The following is a 19,390-nucleotide window of genomic DNA, read 5'->3' on the forward strand; positions in this document are numbered from 1 at the left end:
CTGAAAGTGCTTTCAACATACTCATCTGACTTTCTCTAGACTGTTGGGTGTGTGATTCTTCTGGAAGCTTTAGTTCTCTTTTTTATTTCTTTCTGTTTTGTTTATTTGTTTTATTTTTTTGAGACAGGATTTCTCTGTGTAGCCTTGGCTGTCTTGGAACTCACTCTGTAGACCAGGCTAGCCCCAGAGATATGCCTGCCTCTGCCTCCTGGTTGCTGGAATTAAAGGTATATGCCACTACCACCCAGCTCGCTGCTTCTTTCTTTAAAGGAAGCCTTCCCATCCACCAAAGCAATGATAGATAGTCTTCCTTCTCTGATCCCGTAACAGTGTTACCCTATTATCATTATTTCTTTACCTATTATTTATCCTACTGACTGTCGCCTCCCCTAAGATGAAAGTGTTTTCCTTGTTGATTCTCTTGTGTAGCACATAGAGGACCCTCTGTGTTTTGAATGTATTAACTAATTAAATGAAGGTGGGTGAGATAGAGAAAGTATTGCTTGTACATTCATAAAAGCTGTTATGGTGTTTTAGGTGTTTTTGGAGCAGGCAAAAGCTATTTGCTGGCTGTGGTGATTCTGTTCTTTGTACAGCTGTTTGAAAAGTGTGACACTGGAACAGCTGGGAATGCTAGGCCGTGGAAGCTTCTCATTTCTTCCTCCACTAATGTAGCTGTTGACAGAGTGCTTCTTGAGTAAGTATGACAAATAGGCTTCAATAACTGATACTTTACATTATTATTGAGGCAATCCACTGTGGATCCCCAGTGTTCATATATATTCTTGCTGCCTGACAAGAGTGCATGGACATCGCTTCTGACCCCAAGAGCTATGAAGTAGTAACAGTCTAACTTCCTGAGTAGTGACTGTTCATTTATCCAACATTTGTCATAAAGATGAAATAACATTGTAAAACGCAAATTCAGCCAAAAACAAGTAGGGCTGCAAGTGTGTTGCTGGGGGAGGCAATCTTGTTTGAGCCCTGAGCATTCCTTTGAAAGGCATTTCTCAGGGTTGCAACTCGGACTAATGGAGTAATGGCTTCCTCTGGAACAAAGAAGGTTTGCCCACTGCTTGTTAATGAAAGTAGTAGATTTCTAACCCCATTTTGCTCCTTAGCTGTGTAGTTGAGCCCGTTGCATGTGCAGGCATCAACTAAGATGTTCTGCTTGGAGACCTAAGGGCTCGCCTGCGCCATGGTGTTTATGCTATTTCTTGCCACATGTAAAAGTCCTTTGCCTCTCACTCAGAGGTTTGGGTTTATTATCATAGAAGTAGTCTACAGTCAAATCCCAGAACCAGCTAAGTGCTAGGAAGTCAGGCTTGTACTATCATACCCAACTTATATCTTTTTTTTTTTTTTTTTAACTTAGAGAGGATATAGGCCAGTGCTTTACTGGCCTAACATGTACAAAACACACACACACACACACACACACACACACACACACACTAAGTCTCACTCTGCTATACTAGAACTCACTTTGTAGACCAGGCTAGTCTTGAATTCAGAGATTCACCTGCTTCTGCCTCCTGAATGCTGAGATTAAGAGTATGAGGCACAACACCCAGTAATTTTCATAATTATATTTAGTAATTTGCTTATACTACTATCCAAGTGATTTTAATTACTAAATTCCAAAATTTTACCAATATAAATTACATCGTGACAAAAATTTTGGGTGTAAGACTTTATATCTATCTTTGAATCTTTGTTTTTCAAAAACTTTTTATTTTTATCTTATTTTTATTTTTTTACATAACATTTATATTATTACACGTATATACAATAAACTATAGCAAGAAGAACCATGACAATCAGGAATTATATAAATGTTACATTCTTAGTGTTTTGGCTGTTTGTATTTGACAGCCTTGAAGAAAACATCTTTCCTATCTTGGTGCATCTAAAATTCTGAATGTAAATCAATCTCCATCACATCTTGTCATTGTCAACTTAAAACATCTATCTAGACCTAAAAACATCTTAATCTTTAAAGAATTAAGCTTCATTGTAAAACTAAGCTGCCTGGTCTTCAAGTCCCTCAGAGACTTGAGAAGAAATAAACTTGATTATCTGAGCATGCCAGGAGTGCAGGTTAGTAGCTTTCCAAATGAGAAGCTGACAGAGACAGTTTTCTACCTGAATAGTCACCCAAAACTCTCTATTATGTTGGAGCATCATCTTCAGCCTTCTGGCCCAATATATCTGACAGACATACTTGTGAGGCGGGAGCTATTGAGGACTTGCTTACCCTGTCTTGCCAGAGTTTGGCCATCAACTCTGCATCCAAGCTTGCCCTTTTTTAGGCAGAATTCTGTCTGTGGTAGAAATGAGAACATTTTGCCCAGTGCTTGTTTGCCACATTTGAGGCCATCTCTGTAAGGAGGTTTTTTTTTGTTGTTTTTTTTTTTTTTAAGATTTATTTATTTAATTACATATACAGTGTTCTGCCTGTATATATGCCTGCACACCAGAAGAGGGCCTCTCATTATAGATGGTTAATAGCCACCATTTGGTTGCTAGAAATTGAACTCAGGACTTCTGGAAGAGCAGACAATACTCTTAACTGCTGAGCTATCTCTACAGCCCCTCAAAAGCTTTTAAAAAACTATGTGTGAGAGAGATACAGACAGACAGACACACACACACGAACTGTGAGTCACTTGTGCCACTGTGCATGTGTGGAGGTATGAGAACAACTCTGAGGAGTTGGCCCTCTCCTTCCACCATTAGTTCTGTGAGTCAAACTCAGGTTGTCAGACGTAAGTAGCTCTATTACCCACGAAGCCATCTCGCCAGCTAGGGTAAAAATCAGAAACATCTTTAAGCTTCTGGTTATATTTTATAAAATTGCCCACTGGGAAAGTTTTGATAATGAGAAAAACCTAAGAGGGACTAAGCACAGCATTTTTCTCCCCTTTAATCCAAGATAAATGTGAATCTGAAGAAGTTCCTGGGATTTAATGGAAAGAACGAACTTAAATTGCTTAGCTTGAGATGACAATTTACATGAGACTTAGAAAACACATATTGAGAGGTTAGAAGGAAAGGGGGATGTAAATATTGAATACTGAAAACACATAGGAACTCTGTTGCTCACTCTGTCTCGTGTGTGTGTGTGTGTGTGTGTGTGTGTGTGTGTGTGTGTGTGTGTAGTAGTAGTAGTAGTAGGGATTTGTGCATGCTAAATGAATGTTCTATCACTGAGCTACACCCACAGCCATTTTAGAAAGCTGTTTAATGCTTGAGTCTTTGAAGAAGACCCGAGAAATGTGAATTTGTAAGGAAGGTAGATGCCCCAACTGAAAACAGGCTGGGCTTTCCTCTATTTCTTCCTCTATAAATAGCATATTTCCTCAGTGTGAAATAACGTTCTCATACATTGGAACAAATAAATATATATTGTGATGTTCAGAATAAGACAAATTTTTTTAGAAAAATATGAGAGCATGGGTAAATATAATACACAGTCTCCTGTAGTGTCACACTCTGAGAATATTATCCCTACATTGTTACAGATTTAATACAAACTCAAATTGAAAAAAATGAACACTAGCTATTTCAGACTGAGAAGTAGCTAACTTTCTCTAAATTTAAGTCTATTGGTTATTTTTCATCTTATCTACCAAAATAGCTTGAGCAGGAAAAGTTTTATCACGGATCCAAGGTACAAGGTGTCATGCTGCAGAAGCATGGGTCGGCTGCTCTACCACACACAAGAAACAGAGTGAGAGAGGCGCTAGTGTGCTGCTGTCTTTCTGTAGTTCACTTCATGTGGAGCCCATGGAATGGTGCCGCCCACAGTTAGGGTGGGACTCACCTTCCCCACCTAGAAACGCCTGTATGCTCACACCCAAAGGCTGACCTCCACCCTGTATGCTCACACCCAAAGGCTGACCTCCAGCCCAATTCTTGGTCTTGTCAGCCTGCGAAAGGTTTAAAATTGGAATCTATTAATGTGCTAACTCTGAGGGAAAGAGGGTCATCACTTTGGGAAACTGTGTTTAAAGCAAGGACTATAGCTTTCTTTAGTTATTTTTAAATTCCTGTTTCCAAGTTGGTACAGGTGTTTTAGAGGACCTGGTGTTTGTGTCACTGACTGGCACCTCTGAGCTAGCATAGAAGTAGAGCTGTAAGATACAAGAAGGAAGGGAATAATTTCTCCTTCTCACAAAGCCTTAATTAGAGAATGAGGAATTATCTGTAAAGGAACATCTTAGCCTCTGGAAACAGACAGGCTAGCCTGAGTTCTAGGCTTGGCTGTCTCCACTTGTTTGTTTTTAATTTTTGTTTGTATTGGTGTTTTGCTTGCATTTATGTCTGTGTTTCATCCGTGTGCAGTGTCCACAGAGGCCAGAATACACTTGTAACTGTAGTTAAGAGTGGTTGTGAGTCACCATGTGGGTGCTGGGAATTGAACCAGGGTCCTCTGCAAGAACAGCAGATGTTTTTAACCTCTGTCCTCTCTCTCCAGCCCCATCCACTTGTTAATGATGTAGGTTCAGCTAAGTTATCTCACCTTGATCTTCAGTGTCCTCCTCTCTAAGATGGGCTAGTATGCATATTTATAATAACACACTATCTGTTACTTTCCACATTATGTCTCTAGGGCATTTTATTTCTGGCCAGTCCCAATATTGGCATTTTATAAACCCTTAATGACTGTAGAGATTGAATACTTGGTCCGCAGTTGGTGGCTGTTTAAGGAGGATTAGGAGGTAGCTTTGCTGGAGGAAGTATATCACAGCAATAGAAGAGTAGCTAATATAACCTCTTAATATAAAATGAATATATTTAAGTTTTTCTACAGAATGTGCTGGGGAGGATGTAGCTTAGTAGTCGAGTGATTATATAGCATACATAGTCTTGGGTTTGAGCTCCTGCACCAAGAAAGGAAGAGAGTGGCTAAAAATCTTTCAAACATGTTCTGTGAGAAATGTTTCAGCTACATTGCTTTTACTTTATGTGAGTTTATATAATTCATATGGAATCATATAACTCTATAATACAGTCCAATACAATAATAACAAGATAATGATGATAATAATATACTTGAACGTGTTTGCACATGTCTCTATGTCCAGCATTCAGAAGGCTGAGACAAGAGCATTGAGTTTAAGGATAGTCTGGGCTACATACTGGCATACTCTCTTTAAAGAAAAGCTGACATTAATATAAATAAGTCATGAAACTGGTTTTATACTCTGTAAGTAAGGAGAATCTATTTTGTCTTGTTTTCTTTAAAGACTTCTCAGTCTTGGATTTGAAAAATTCATCAGAGTTGGGAGTGTTAGGAAGATTGCCAAGCCAATTTTACCCTACAGGTAAGACCCCTAAATCCTAAAAGTTACAGAATATTCTGAGAAGTATGACAATTTTATGATTTTTAGCTTTTAAAGTAATTTATTTGGCCTTTGAGAGGTACTTTCAGTTTTTAGTTAAATTACGAAATTCTAACTTAGAAAGAGTTATCCAAAGCAGCTGTGGTGGTGTAGGCCTTTAATCCTGGCCCTTGGGAGGCAGAAGTAGGTGTGTCTCTGAGTTCAAAGTCAGCCTCATCTCCACAGCCAATTCCAGTACAGCCAGGACTAGACAGTGAGACCTTGTCTTAGAAAAACAAAAAACAAGCAAACAACCACAAAAGTCTAATCCATTTGTTCCTCGTGGTGTATATGAAATAAACAAGCAAATTTTTTTTTTTTTTTTTTTTTTTTTTTTTTTTGGTTTTTCGAGACAGGGTTTCTCTGTGTAGCCTTGGCCATCCTGGACTCACTTTGTAGACCAGGCTGGCCTCGAACTCACAGCGATCCGCCTGCCTCTGCCTCCCGAGTGCTGGGATTAAAGGCGTGCGCCACCACGCCTGGCTAAGCAAATATTTTTATGTTATTCAATTTCAGTTTGCATGCTGGCTCAGAAAATGAAAGCGAACAATTGAAAGAACTCCATGCATTGATGAGGGAAGATCTAACTCCTGTAGAAAGGGTTTATGTGAGAAAGAGTATTGAGCAGCATAAACTGGGGACCAACAGAGTCCTGCTAAAGCAGGTGAGGTGGAAGTGCACCAGTTGCTTTCCTGGTTTCTATGTTCTGCTAAGATGCTCTTTATTTGTGGTGATGGATGATCTTGGATTCAGTGAGCTGTATGCTTTATGCTTTGTGTACCCTTACCAACTTTGCCCAGTGCTGCAAACACTCTTCAAGCTATGATTGTCAGCTGTTGTTAGCCTCTGCAGATCTTGTCTGCTGAGCCTGGGATCTAAGAACCTGAAACAGTGGAGTGGAGTGGAGTCTAATGCTGTAGGTAACCTTACTTCAGTGTGCTTTTATATACGAGTCTAACAAAGAGAGCACTGAGTTAAGGAAGGTTGTTTGAATCCAGAAAAACATGTAAACATCAGAAAACAGAGACTAAATATTTACAGAGCAGCGCTTTGCCAGAACATTCTCATGACAGACCAGTTTAAATACAATTGCCTGCCTTGGACTATATGTGGGAAAGCACAAAAGCAAGGCAGAAGGCCATATCCAGAGTCAGGGCATGCTGACCAGATTAGGTTCTCTAGCCATATTCTGATATCCAACAAGAATAAACATGTCTTATAAGTTAAATGTAAATATTTATTACAGGAGGCATGAAGTCATTTGCAAGAACAATCCAGGGAACAAATGCACCTGAGGTAAAAGGCCCTCCTGAGGCCTCTCTCACAGTTCCCCAAGGCTTTGCTCATAGTGGGTCATTCGTTTGACTGTGTTCCAACAGTGATGAACACATCTTATTAGCCATGCCTACAGCATTCTTTCTTCTCCCTTTATGTAGCGGCTTGAAGAAAGTGCAGAACTTTGAATAGATTCTTGGTAAACTCAGGAAAATTAGTTGTATTCTAGGAGAAAGATAAAAAAGTTTTTACTCTGGGTAAAATTTGTTTTTGATGCTCTCCTAGAAACCAGGTCTCTCAGGGTCTGTCTGTACCCAAGAGTCCACATAGCACCCCATGCCCTTCCAGGCATCGAGTGCCAGGGCCCCAGGCCATCACAGGAAGTATCATTCCCTTGCTGAAGGGTAGTGGAGAGATTCAGGGGCTTTGTCTTATAAAAGTGGTACCTGAGGAACAGGAAAGTGCTGAAGGAAGAAGAAAGTCATTGGCTCTCTTGGGCCACATAGACACTGATCATTTTCTGCAGAGATTTTGGGAAGCCTTGACTATACAATAAACTTAACAGTGCTTTATAGTCAATAATAAAATGTCCTCTGCTGTTTGACTGTCTGCTGTATAACAATGAATTAAAAGACAAAAATGGTTGGGCGTGGTGGCAGATGCCTTTAATTCCAGCACATGGAAGGCAGAGTCTGGTGCATCTCTGTGATTTTAAAGCCAAGCCTGGTCTACAAAATGAGTCCTGTAGAACCAAAGCTACATAGAGAGGCCCTGTCTCAAACACTACAAAAAGCTAAAAAGAAAATAAAGTAGCTCATGTTCTGTAACATCTACTTTATTTGTGGGAATAATGAAAATGTAGCAATAAGCTGACAATTGATTTCTGATTAGCAAGAACCAAGATACATTTTAGTTGGTTTTCTGACTTAGCCTTCAAGTTTTCTATTAAATTCTTGGTTTTTAAAATAGTCCTTAGTGATATTTGTGTTTGTCAGGGCAAGGTGACTCACAGCTATAATCTAAACACTTAGGAGGGAGGTTCAGGCAGGATGTTTTTGAGGCTAAGCATGGGCTACAGAGTGAGACCTTGTCTCAAAAACTTTTTTTTTAAATAAAGGTTCGAGTCGTTGGCATTACCTGTGCAGCCTGCCCATTCCCGTGTATGAATGGCCTTAAATTCCCTCTGGTTGTGCTGGATGAGTGCAGCCAGATGACGGAGCCAGCATCTCTCCTTCCTATTGCAAGGTAACCTGGAAGGCTTTCTTCCTGATGGTACACACAAGTCAGTCAGTTCAACATGTCCTGAGTTCAGACTCCACAGACACTTGTAAGAATTCTTAACAATTCAGTTACTAAGCTTTAGTTCTGTAAGTAATAGAAAGAAACTTTAGGAAGTAAATATATCAAAATTTTGTGAGCTTGTAATTTAGGAATAGACTTCCCAGATTTATCAAGCAGATTAATGGCTCCTAACTCTACCGGCAATGCCCTCTGCTGCCCTTTCTTTTGTATGATTTGATGGGTTAGCTTTGAGAGAATATATTGAAAATCAAGTTGAAAATGCAGGTTTGTCCCCAGAAACTTCAGAGTGAAATCTAAGCTGATATAGCCATTGGAAAATTGTGCTTCTAAAGCATCTTTGGGGGCTGGAATATAGTTCAATGGATAAAATTGGTTTAATTTGTGATAACTGGCTTTAACCCGCAGCACCATGACAAATAAAATAAAGCATGCCTTAAGGAAGAGTCCACCACAGTGAGACTCAGGAGACTTTGCTTTGTCCTCAGGTGATGTGTCCGTAGGGCACCGCCTGGCAGGGTTTGCCTGGGATTTGGGAGGCTCCTGGGCGTGACGTTTCAGCATTTACTGAAATGGTACTGGGCAGTCAGGGTGACTTCTTTACTTCCCCACAGCCAAGTCGAGGGTCACTGAAGCCCTGGATGGAGCACAGAGGGTGGTAATGCAGTTCTATGCTCTAAACACATTGTGGCCTCCATTGATCCTTACGACAGCCATACACGGAGTTAGTACCTCCAGGTTACTGATCAGAGTGTGCGTCCTGGAATTGGAGTGGTGTTACGAACTGTTATGCACTGCCCTATGGGTGTTGGCAGTTGAATGTGGGTCCTCTGCAAGAACAAGTGCTTTTAACTGCTGAGCCATCATTCCACCCATCTTCAGCTTATTTTTTGAAATAGGGTCTTTCACTGAATCCAAAGCTCACCATTTCAGCTGGTCTGGCCAGTGACCCCCCTGTCTCTAAGCTCCCAGCACTGGCATTACCTATTTGCCACTGTGCTCAGCTTTTACATGAATGCTAGGGATTGGAGCTTAGGTCTTCAAGCACTTTTACCACAGAGCCATCTTCCTAACCCAAAGATTCTTTGAGGTAACGTTCCATAGCTTTGAATATGGTAATTAACACCACTGAGCCCTGCTAGCTCTCAGGACCTTTCCTGCCTTTGAATTCTAAGAATACCTTCTGGAAAGTGTAATGAATGACATCTGTGTACCTTTTCTCTTTGCTTAGACCAATTTGCTAAATTGTTTCCTCTTAGGTTTGAATGTGAAAAGCTAATTCTTGTTGGAGACCCCAAACAGCTGCCTCCTACAATTCAGGGTTCTGATGCAGCTCATGAAAATGGATTGGAACAAACTCTGTTTGATCGACTTTGCTTAATGGCATGTACTTGTAAATACCTTGTTATCATTGATTGTTTACGGTGTGGGTGGATAATGGATGAAGATAGGTACCTTATCCTTGCTCTTAAGTAGCTTATGATTGTAATTCTTTAGAAATTACTCATCTTAACGACAAGTGGAATCCCTTTGTTCCAGGATTCCTTTCAAAGCACAAGTGTTTCTCTTTGTACATCACCTTCTATTATCCATGAGTGTTCACCTTAAGATGTACAGTGAAGCTGCATTTCCTACAGTTGTGGGACCAGCAACCACTACACCTAGTTAGCACCACTATCTAGTTCAAGGTTGGGCTTTTTTTTTTTTTTTCAATTAAAAATTTTTTCCACAATTTTTGTTCGCATGCAAAATAATGGTTTCACTGTGACATTTTTATGCATGCCTACCTGTCATGTTGTTGTTGTTTATATTTGTGCTCCCAAGCTCACCTCTGCCCTTCTTCTGCTCCTCTTGGTCTACTTTAGTGACATATGTATTCCTTTTCTTTCTTGTTCCTCCCTTCCTGCTCCCTTCAGATAGTCTTTCTATTTTCGTGTCGTGTGTGTGTGTGTGTGTGTGTAAACATATATACATTGAAATGTAAGTTCCATATATGAGAGAACGAGTACAATATTTAGCTTTCTGAGGCTGGCTCATTTCACTGACATTTTGATTTCCAGTCCCAGCCATTTTCATACAAATTACATAATTTCATTTTCTTTACAGCTGAATAAAACTATTGTATATATGTACCATCTTTTCTTTTAATTTTTGTTTTGTTAATTATTTGTGTGTGTGTATGTGTCTGTCTGTCTACAATTGTGTGGAGGTCAGAGGACAACTTTCAGTTGTTTCTCTACTCAGGCCATTAGGCTTGATGGCAAATGCTATTTTCCAGCTGAGCCATCTCACCAATGCTACACTGTTTTGATTTTTAAATCATCCCAGTGGCAACTTTGTACTTATTAAATAACGACTTCCAATGCCTCCTTCTGGCCTGTGTCTGGTAAACTCTAGTCTCATTCTGGGAAGGCTTCCTTCTGTTCCCTGAACACTAGGTTCCTGTCCCCTAACACAACTCCTGCCGCTCCCGTAGCATTGCTTGATTTGCAGTCATCAGTGTTGTCATAAATCACTGAATACTCTGTTGTGTGGCCACATGTAATTTACTCACCTCTCTACCATTGAAATCCCAGTTATTTCTATTAATATAATGGTCCTTGCAGTATGTCTAGGCTTGGGACATCATCCTAGGCTTACATGTGTCCTGATTTAGACTTAGAACCTTTAATAAGTCTGTGCTGCATAGAGCAGTGAGATTTAATTTCTTCATTGTTTTTGTGTTTCTTGAGGTCAGTAAGTCTCCATTTGCTGTTATAAGTTTGCTGTTGGCGTTCTTTGCGCTTACTGAAGATGTTTTAATAGCACCATAAAGTTTTACAGATAATGTGCCCCAGAAGCTCACTGGAGTGGTGAGACTCGGTTGCTAGGGCACAATAGTGAGAGCTGTGACTGCTTTGAAGATTCTGAATGAAACAGTGGCTTTATCCAAGGAAGCAAGTGAACAAACTGTCAGAAGCAGCAGGCATTGAACCTAGGACATGGTGTATTGAACCTAGGGCATGGTGTATTGGGCACCCACCATGGCCTTCTTGTCACTTGGCATTTTGAGAGTGTCTCACTGAGTTGACATTGAACTTTTTGTCTGCTCCTGATAGGGCTTACACTTGTGAGCTGTTTGCCTTAGCCTCCTCAGAGCTGGGATCACAGGCTTGTACACTAGGCCTGCCTAATGGTAAAGGCTTTAATTATTAGACCAAACTTCAGGTAGATTATAAAGCATAATGCTGGAGGACAAACATTGAGATGATATACTCTATGTTTTTTTTGAGGGGAGGGGTTTGTTTATTTGAGACAGATTTCTCTGTAGCCTGGGCTGTCCTGGAACTTTCCTCTGTAGAGCAGGCTGGCCTCGAACTCACAGATCCAGCTGCCTCTGACTCCCAAGTGCTAGGATTAAAAGCATGTGCCAACATTCCCAGGCTTTATAATTTCCTTGAAAATAATTATCTGTAATTTGTTCTCTCATTGTTGTCATTTGTGTAAAAGCATGAGGTAACATTAAAAAGTGTTAAAATAGGATTTCTCTTTCCCTAGGAAAAAAAGGAAATGCTATGTTTTAACTTTTGTTTTCTTCCATCCAAATTTCTTAGGGTCACAAACCCATTCTGTTGAGAACCCAGTACCGTTGTCACCCTGTTATCAGTGCCATAGCTAATGATCTGTTTTATGAAGGAAACCTGGTGAACGGCATTTCAGAGAGAGAGAGGAGCCCTGTCCTGGAGTGGCTGCCCACGCTGTGTTTCTATAATGTCCCAGGAGCAGAGCAGGTGAATGACATCAGTGTTGATGGGAATCGCTACTTAATTGCGTGCTTTAATTTTATTGTTGTTGTTTGTATGGTTTTATCCAGTCTTCCCGTAACCTTTCTGGGAAGATAATTTTGGGTCTGTTTCATCCTCCAGGTTGAAAGAGAGAACAGCTTCCAGAATGTGGCAGAAGCAGCTTTTACACTCAAGCTAATCCAATCACTGATTGCAAGTGGAATAGCAGGCTCCATGATTGGGGTGATAACGCTGTACAAATCGCAGATGTACAAGGTGTGTGTTGCCTACAGTGATGTTTGTCACATATTAAATATCGTACTCTACATTACAATATTTGACATTACACTTGTAGTGGTTCACTTGGTGTCTGAAGCCTCTGGGACTGTCATCTGTGTACTTACAGAAGAAGAGTTTGATGTGTTTTCTGGCCTGGATTTTTTCTGCATAACTCAATGTAAACCTAACAAGATTTAATTAAATTCAGTATACAGCTGTTGGGACAAAATGCAAATAAACAGATTAGAGGAGGAGAGCATGGTGTATGCTTTGTGTCTGGGACAGATGGGGTTGAGACTGTTTATCAAAATGTTCCTGCATTACATTTCATCAGTAAATCAAGGATGGATACTTGGTATTAGTGTATGTAAGAGCCAGTTACGGCTAAGTAGATTTTTATAATCTTTTTTCTCTTAGTATTTTTACTTTTCATTATTTGCTACTTATCAGCTGAAATTAGCATGTACAAGCAAAATCCCTGCTGTGGACCAATCTTTTTTGGTTATGCTTCGTAAATAATAATATTGTAATTTTCAGTTTTAGATAACTTCTACCTAAATGTACTTGAGTCATAAGGAAGAAATAAAAACATTCCTGAATTAGTTTACTTCAAACAGTTGCATTGACCAGGTTGAGCCTGTTTTTTTCCTACAGATTGGCCATTTGCTCAGTGCTGTAGACATCAGCTCCCATGATGTGAAGGCTGTGCAGGTGTCCACGGTGGATGCCTTTCAAGGCGCTGAAAAGGAAGTCATTATTCTGTCCTGTGTGAGGACGAGACAAGTTGGGTTCATTGATTCAGAAAAGCGAATGAATGTCGCGCTGACTAGAGGGAGGAGGCATTTGCTGATTGTGGGAAGTTTGTCCTGTTTGATGAAAAATCGACTGTGGGGGCGTGTGATCCAACATTGTGAAGGTATAATAAAAATATCATTATTTCAAGCATTTTCAATTAAACCTGCCTTTATGTGGTTAATCTCGGGGTGGTTTGTAAGGAATTTCTGTGGCCTATGTTCCTTGGGAGATGGCTGAGGGGGCAATAACATGGAAACCCCTGAAAAGTAAAGAATAATTCTCATGTTCTCTATCTTTTAAGGAAGGGAAGACGGATTGCAACATGCAAGTCAGTGTGAACCTCAGCTGGATCATCTTCTTAAAGATTATTTTGAGAAACAAGCAGAAGAAAAACAGAAGAAAAAGGAGAAAGAGAAATCTAAGGATAAATCTCATTAACAAAAACAACAACAAAAAGCATGACTAGGAGTGTTGATATTGTTATAAATATCACAAGAGGCAGGAAAACACTCCTGAGATCAGTATGCATTAAAAAAATACATGGCTGTCCCCAAAGCTAGTGTGCCAGAGCTCAGGTCCTGCCAGGTCCCTAGCGCACTCTCTGGCTGGAGCACCAGCAATGAGTACTGCATTGCCCACCATCTCACAGCTGAAGCCATCCACAGGGAAAGCTTATGTTAAAACACAGCGCTATGCCTCGTGCACTGGGCGCTCTGTAAGCATCTAGCTGAATGGACAGGACGAGCGGCCTTCAGATTTTTTAAGTCTCCTCCCTGAACAGCACTTACTAGTATATATGCAAAATAAGTGGATAAAACCCTTTTTATTTTAAAGCTAACATGTTCTCCCTATAGAAAAATGTACAGAACTATATAAAAGAAAAAACCTATATATCCACTAGTCAGATAATCATTAATATATTCAGTCTTTTTCTATATTTATAGTCTCTGTAAATATATACATGTAAGTTTAAACCATTTGAGCCCATGTGATTCTAAGGTATTGGTAATAAAGGAATATATTCATCTCTAGGTAGGAAAAAAAAATGACAAAGTCTTGATCATATCAGTGTATTTATTTTTAGCAAGTAAAACATTTCACTGGCCCAAGTCATTTAGTATTTATTTTGAGAATTATTTTAGAATTTATTTTAAGAGTATAGAAAGTTGTTCCCTTCAATTTCCTTGTAATAAAAACTTACCGGTCTAGGGCTGGCAGGAAGGCAAGGTGTGTAGAGGCAGTTTTCGTGCCAAGCTTGACAGCCCGAGTTCAGTCCTGGATCCCCAACATGGTACAAAGCAAAGAGAGCTGACTCCTGTAGGTTTTCCTCTGCCCACACACAAGCTAAGGCTCACAGGGCCTACCCCTCACACATACATTAAGTTAATGTAATTAAAAGGTGCCCACTATTATTTATTTATATTTTAAAAATGATAACTCTGCCGTGGAACTCTCATGTGAAGGAAAAATAAAGCCAAGCACACTTGTGATGCAGCAGTTATTTTGTGTGTGTCTATTTGTGTGCACATGTGTGTGAGTGCATGCGTGTGTGCAAGTGTGAATTGGACAAGTGACAGCAGTGTCCTCTATCACTCCCTCCAGTTATTCCTTTGAAGTAGGGTCTCTCTGAACCTACAGCTCATGGGTTTTTTGGCTAGGTTGACAAACAGCAAGTCCCTTTGATCCCTCTGTTACCCTTCATCTCTCTCAGTTCTAGAGTGACAGGCATATGAGAGGTCAGACCTGACCTGTCATGTAGGCCCTGGTGGTCATGGTTGCTCAGCAACTATTCTTACATGCTAAGCAAGCCATCTCCAACCCAAGAGTTACTCTTTTTCAAGTGCTTATCCACACGTGAAGTAAAAGTAAGATTTCTCATATGTCTTTATAATGCATAAGGAATATCTGAAGGAAGTGTCCTAGAGCTGTGCTTTGCCTGTGGGCTGTGTAATACAACATCTAGTATTTAAGCTGGATTCTTGAACTTTGCTGTTCAGACCTCCCATGTTTTTTTTATTTCGTAATTTTGAGTCTTCTCTTGGCTGGCTGGAGCAAGGTTCCAAGTGATTTTTCTTTCTTTCTTTCTTTCTTTCTTTCTTTCTTTCTTTCTTTCTTTCTTTCTTTCTTTTTTTCCTCACTAGACTGTTGGGTGTGAGATTCTAGGAGGCCTAGTTCTGCTCCCTCTCTCCCTCCCTCCCCTTCCTTCCTTCTTTTTTGTTTTTGCTTTGGTTGTTTGTTTCTGTTGTAGGCCTGGCTGTCCTGGAACTCACTCTGTAGACGAAGCTGGCCTGCAACTCCAGAGATCCTCCTGCCCCTACCTCTCAAGTGCTGGGATTGAAGGTGTGTACCACCATTGCCCTACACCTCTTTATTTTTTTTTTTTAAGACTAATAAAGAGATATGTCTTATTACTTTAATTTTTAAGATTTATCTATTTTTATGTACATAATAGTTTTGCTTCCATGTATGTCTGTATATCACAATAATTCAAAATGTAAACTGTCATTAAAAGTACTTAACTATTGAAAAACAAGATCTATTTGTTATCTATAAAAAAGACAACTCTCTGGCAGCCATGCACAGAGGGAGTCAAATGAAGGAAGTTGGAATATCAAGTCAAAGCTGTGCATAACTCTGGCAAGGTAGGCCTCAACCAAAGTTTATAAGATAAAAGAATGTCACTACACTTTACTGGTAGGAGTAGTTCATCATGAAGATATAACAATTATATGTACACCGTGTTTTGTTGTATTCAGTTTCACAAGTAACAAGCACTCCTGGATGTAAAAGATCTGTCCACATACAGTAAGAGTGGGCAACTTCAATGTCCTATTCTCATCAATAGACATGTCATGAAGACAAAAGAAATCCACAGTTTTCCTAATGAACACCAAAACAAAATTCTCAGTAAGATTCTTGTAAATTGGGCTGGAGAAATGGCTCAGAGGGTAAGAGCACTGGCTGCTGAGGTCCTGAGTTCAACTCCCAGCAACCATATGGTGGCTCACATCCATCTATAATGTGACCTGATGCCCTCTTCCGTCTTGCAGGTATACATGCAGGCAGAGCACTGTATACATAATAATAACTAAAAAAATTTTTTTTAATTCTTGTAGCCAGGTGCGGTGGTACACACCTTTAATCCCAGCACTTGTGAGGCAAAGGCAGGTGGGATCACTGAGTTCGAGGCCAGCCTGGTCTACAAAGTGAGTCCAGGACGGCCAAGACTACACAAAGAAACCCTGTCTCAAAAACCAAAAAATAAAATCAAAAATTGTAAATTGTGCTCAAGGACGTCACACAGCAATGTGTTTCATCCCAGGAATGCTAAAGATGACTCAACACACACAAATCAATACATGTAACACAGACTCATTGATGAAATCCACACAATCATCTCAATAGAGAAAGAGGGATTTGGACAAAATTCAACATTCCTTTGTGATAATTTTATCAAGTAGGAATAAGTGGTATATATACCTCAATAAAAAGACTTGTAGGGAGGAGACAGGTTGGAAATAGGGATTGGATGGAGATAAGTTGGTAACAAATAAGTTGGGGTGTGTGCATAATTCTCAAAGAAAAAATTTAATCTGATTTGTATATTGGCCAGGTGTGATGGCACACACCTTTATTCCTAGTTGGTACCAGGGAAGCAGAGATAAGCAGATCTTTGTGAGTTCAAAACCAGCCTAGTCTATATAGTGAGGAGTTCCAACATTATACTAAATGAGAGAAAAATTGAGAGCATTTCCATTAAAATCAAGAGATAAAGGTGTCTACTCTTTCCATGTTAATCCATTATAATGCTTGAAATTTTAGTTAGAACAGTAACTCAAGAAGAGGACTTAAAAGATGAAAACCATAAAAGAAGATAAATCATCCCTTTCTGCAGACAATACAACAACACTAGGCTTAAAATACCCAGACTCCATCAGAAAACTCTTTGATCTGATAAATGCTTTCAGCAAAGTAGCACAGTACAAGTCAACATTGAAAATTTACTGTATATCAATGATAAAAAAAAACCTGCTGAGAAATAAGTCGGGGATATAAAAACAAAATCCCATTTCTACTAGCTTAAAAAACAGATCTGGTTGGAGAGTTGGGTCAGTGGTTAGAGCACTTGTTCTTGCAAAATAGCCAGGGTTTGGTTTCCCAGAAAAAAATGAGAGGACTGGGTTTGAACCGCCCATTATTTTATATACAAATAAAAATTAATGGAGAAACTGTAATAGAAAAAAGGGAAGTTGTGTGGCTCTGAGTCAAGCATACTACTTAAAGCAAGGAGGAACGATACTTAACTGAAGTGTATGTGGAGCCAAGCTGGAAAGTTACACTTATCATAAGATTTGATAATCAGAAGTGGGTTAAAGACAACATGGATGGTTTTGATGCTCTGCACAGCCAACTCTGTCTTTGGAAGCGTGTATTATAAGTTAAATTCTCAAGTTACAAAGCCCAGTTTTAAACCTCAAAGTGAAACATAACTTTTGGCAATATTCATTCACATTTGAGTAAGCACATTTGGTTGGAAAATGCCGAGGCAAGCCCCCAAGGCTGCATGCTCTCAACTACAGTTTAATTTGAAGGCAGCTGTGAAGTAGCTTTATACTAATTAGATTTTTCTATATTAAATAAGAACGAACTGGAAATTGGTGATTTACTTGACAGATAATTGGGCTTTGAAAATTAAATAATTGCTCTAAAATCATTAGCTCAGCACTGATTTGAAATGCCTGCTTGGTGATTCGTCATGATCAGAAAGTAAGTTTGGCCCAAGCTGCATTAATGTGACTTGATTATACAGTCAAGGAAAAAAAAAAAAAAAAAAAAACTGACCATCTTTCCCTAAGCCCCCATTCTTTCCACCCAGAGACACTAGCTGAGTTGATTAAAAAACTAAACCTTTTCTGTGATCATCTAACTTACTGGTTTTCCTTAATTTTCAACTCTCTAACTAGAACAATCTGAGTGGGGATAACAGTGTGTGTGTGTGTGTGTGTGTGTGTGTGTGTGTGTGTGTGTGTGTTGCATGTGTGTAAAAATTAGGACATGAGCAACAGAATAGCCTAGTTCCAGCCTCCACGACATGTGTGTGCAGCTTGTTTCATGAGTAAGCCTAAAAAGGCCTAGTGACATGCCACCTTAAGCTCCACTCCTGTGGGCAAAGTAATACAGTCCTTTACAGAGAAACTTAGGCACATTCTAGAAATGAAACACTGGGCTCTGTCTACGCTTTTGAAATGGGCCCTTCTTTCCTCTCTCCTCCTCCTCCTCCTCCTCCTCCTCCTCCTCCTCCTCCTTTAATATACGTTACCTGGGCACTGGAGAGATGACTCAGAAGTTAAGAGCACTGGCTAAATTTCCAGAGGACCTAGGTTCAAGTCCCATCTCACATGGCAACTCACAACTTCCATTAACTCCAGTTCCAAGGTTTCTGACACCCTCTTTCTGGCCTTGTGGTTAGCACACATGTACATGGGGGAGAGAGAGGAGTGGGAATCAAATGGCATCTTTTCTTGTTCTGTGGCTCCTTTGAGCTGCCATGGGACCTGTCTGGTGTGCTGGGTGTGTGATGCCAGCCTTGTTGAGCAGCATGGTGGCAGCACATAGTTAGGACATCAGGGTCTGGGTGAAAATGTAGGATCTTCCTGGGCAGGATTGGGGATGCCTTTTCAGGGTGGAGTACACCAAATAAAGCTGAACTCTGTGTTTGACTGGGTTTGAAACATAGAAAGTGAAAAGGACAAAACAGTTTAGATTTACAGGACAAAATAAAGGAGGCTTGCGCAATAAAAAAGAAAATGTAATGAATGGGAAAGCAGACTAGGGAGATGTGCTGAACTCAGCAGCCTTGTATGAGGCGATACTTGCTCTTATGCACCATGCACGTGGAGTTACTGAGCTAACTGAATAAGTGCATGTTGGAGGGGGAACCGATACAAAGGGCTGCAGTGCCAATGAGTCTTCAATGGGCGCTTTGCACTTGAAATTTGGCACTGCGTGCTAGGTGAGCAGCAAATAAATGCTATCCTCCAAGTGACATAAGAACATTGCTGGGGCTGAAGTTCTGTATAGCGCACTTGGCCACATGTGCAAGGCTTTGGGTTCTATTCTCACCACTGAAAAAATGTAGAATGACCAGACTCTTTTCCTTTTTAAAATATCACTTTATTACATTTTCTTCTCTATATTTTGCTTGCTAATATTTGAGTCAGATCTCATTATATGGTCTTGGCTGCCCCCGAACTCATAGAGATCCACCTGCCTTTGCCTCCCAAGTGCTAGGATTAAAGTCAGGAGGGAGATACTAAGAAGTGGCTTGGGGTGGGCATGTTGGTGGGGGGAAATGAGGTTATTCATGGCCTTCCCCCTCTGGTCATGACTGCCATACTTGGTCATACATGACGCCTGAATGAGAAATTTTTCACTACACAAGACAGACAGCCCTTCATTCATTGAGTAGTGAATACGCTTAAGATTAAACACCTCTAAAACAATTTAGAGGAGAGTCCAGTAAAACTGTCTGATTCAACTCAAACCCGCCTGCCAGGTTATAATTAGAAAGGTAGAACCGATGCTAAGAAA

General features: G+C 40.1%; 1 protein-coding gene across 1 annotated transcript in view; it reads left to right on the forward strand.

Annotated features, from left to right (window-relative positions):
- Zgrf1 (zinc finger GRF-type containing 1) overlaps positions 1-13,835 on the forward strand; it is a 50,880-nt gene extending 37,045 nt beyond the window's left edge. The window contains exons 19-27 of the mRNA XM_051165698.1: positions 538-697; positions 5,253-5,330; positions 5,904-6,051; positions 7,780-7,907; positions 9,221-9,344; positions 11,555-11,731; positions 11,867-12,001; positions 12,659-12,920; positions 13,101-13,835. Of these exons, the coding sequence (XP_051021655.1) occupies positions 538-697; positions 5,253-5,330; positions 5,904-6,051; positions 7,780-7,907; positions 9,221-9,344; positions 11,555-11,731; positions 11,867-12,001; positions 12,659-12,920; positions 13,101-13,237 (1,349 nt within the window). The 3' untranslated portion in view covers positions 13,238-13,835. The remainder of the gene's footprint in view (positions 1-537; positions 698-5,252; positions 5,331-5,903; positions 6,052-7,779; positions 7,908-9,220; positions 9,345-11,554; positions 11,732-11,866; positions 12,002-12,658; positions 12,921-13,100) is intronic.
- The last annotated feature ends 5,555 nt before the right edge of the window (positions 13,836-19,390 follow it).

This window comes from Acomys russatus, chromosome 23, assembly GCF_903995435.1.
Source record: "Acomys russatus chromosome 23, mAcoRus1.1, whole genome shotgun sequence".
Lineage (NCBI taxonomy): Eukaryota > Metazoa > Chordata > Mammalia > Rodentia > Muridae > Acomys > Acomys russatus.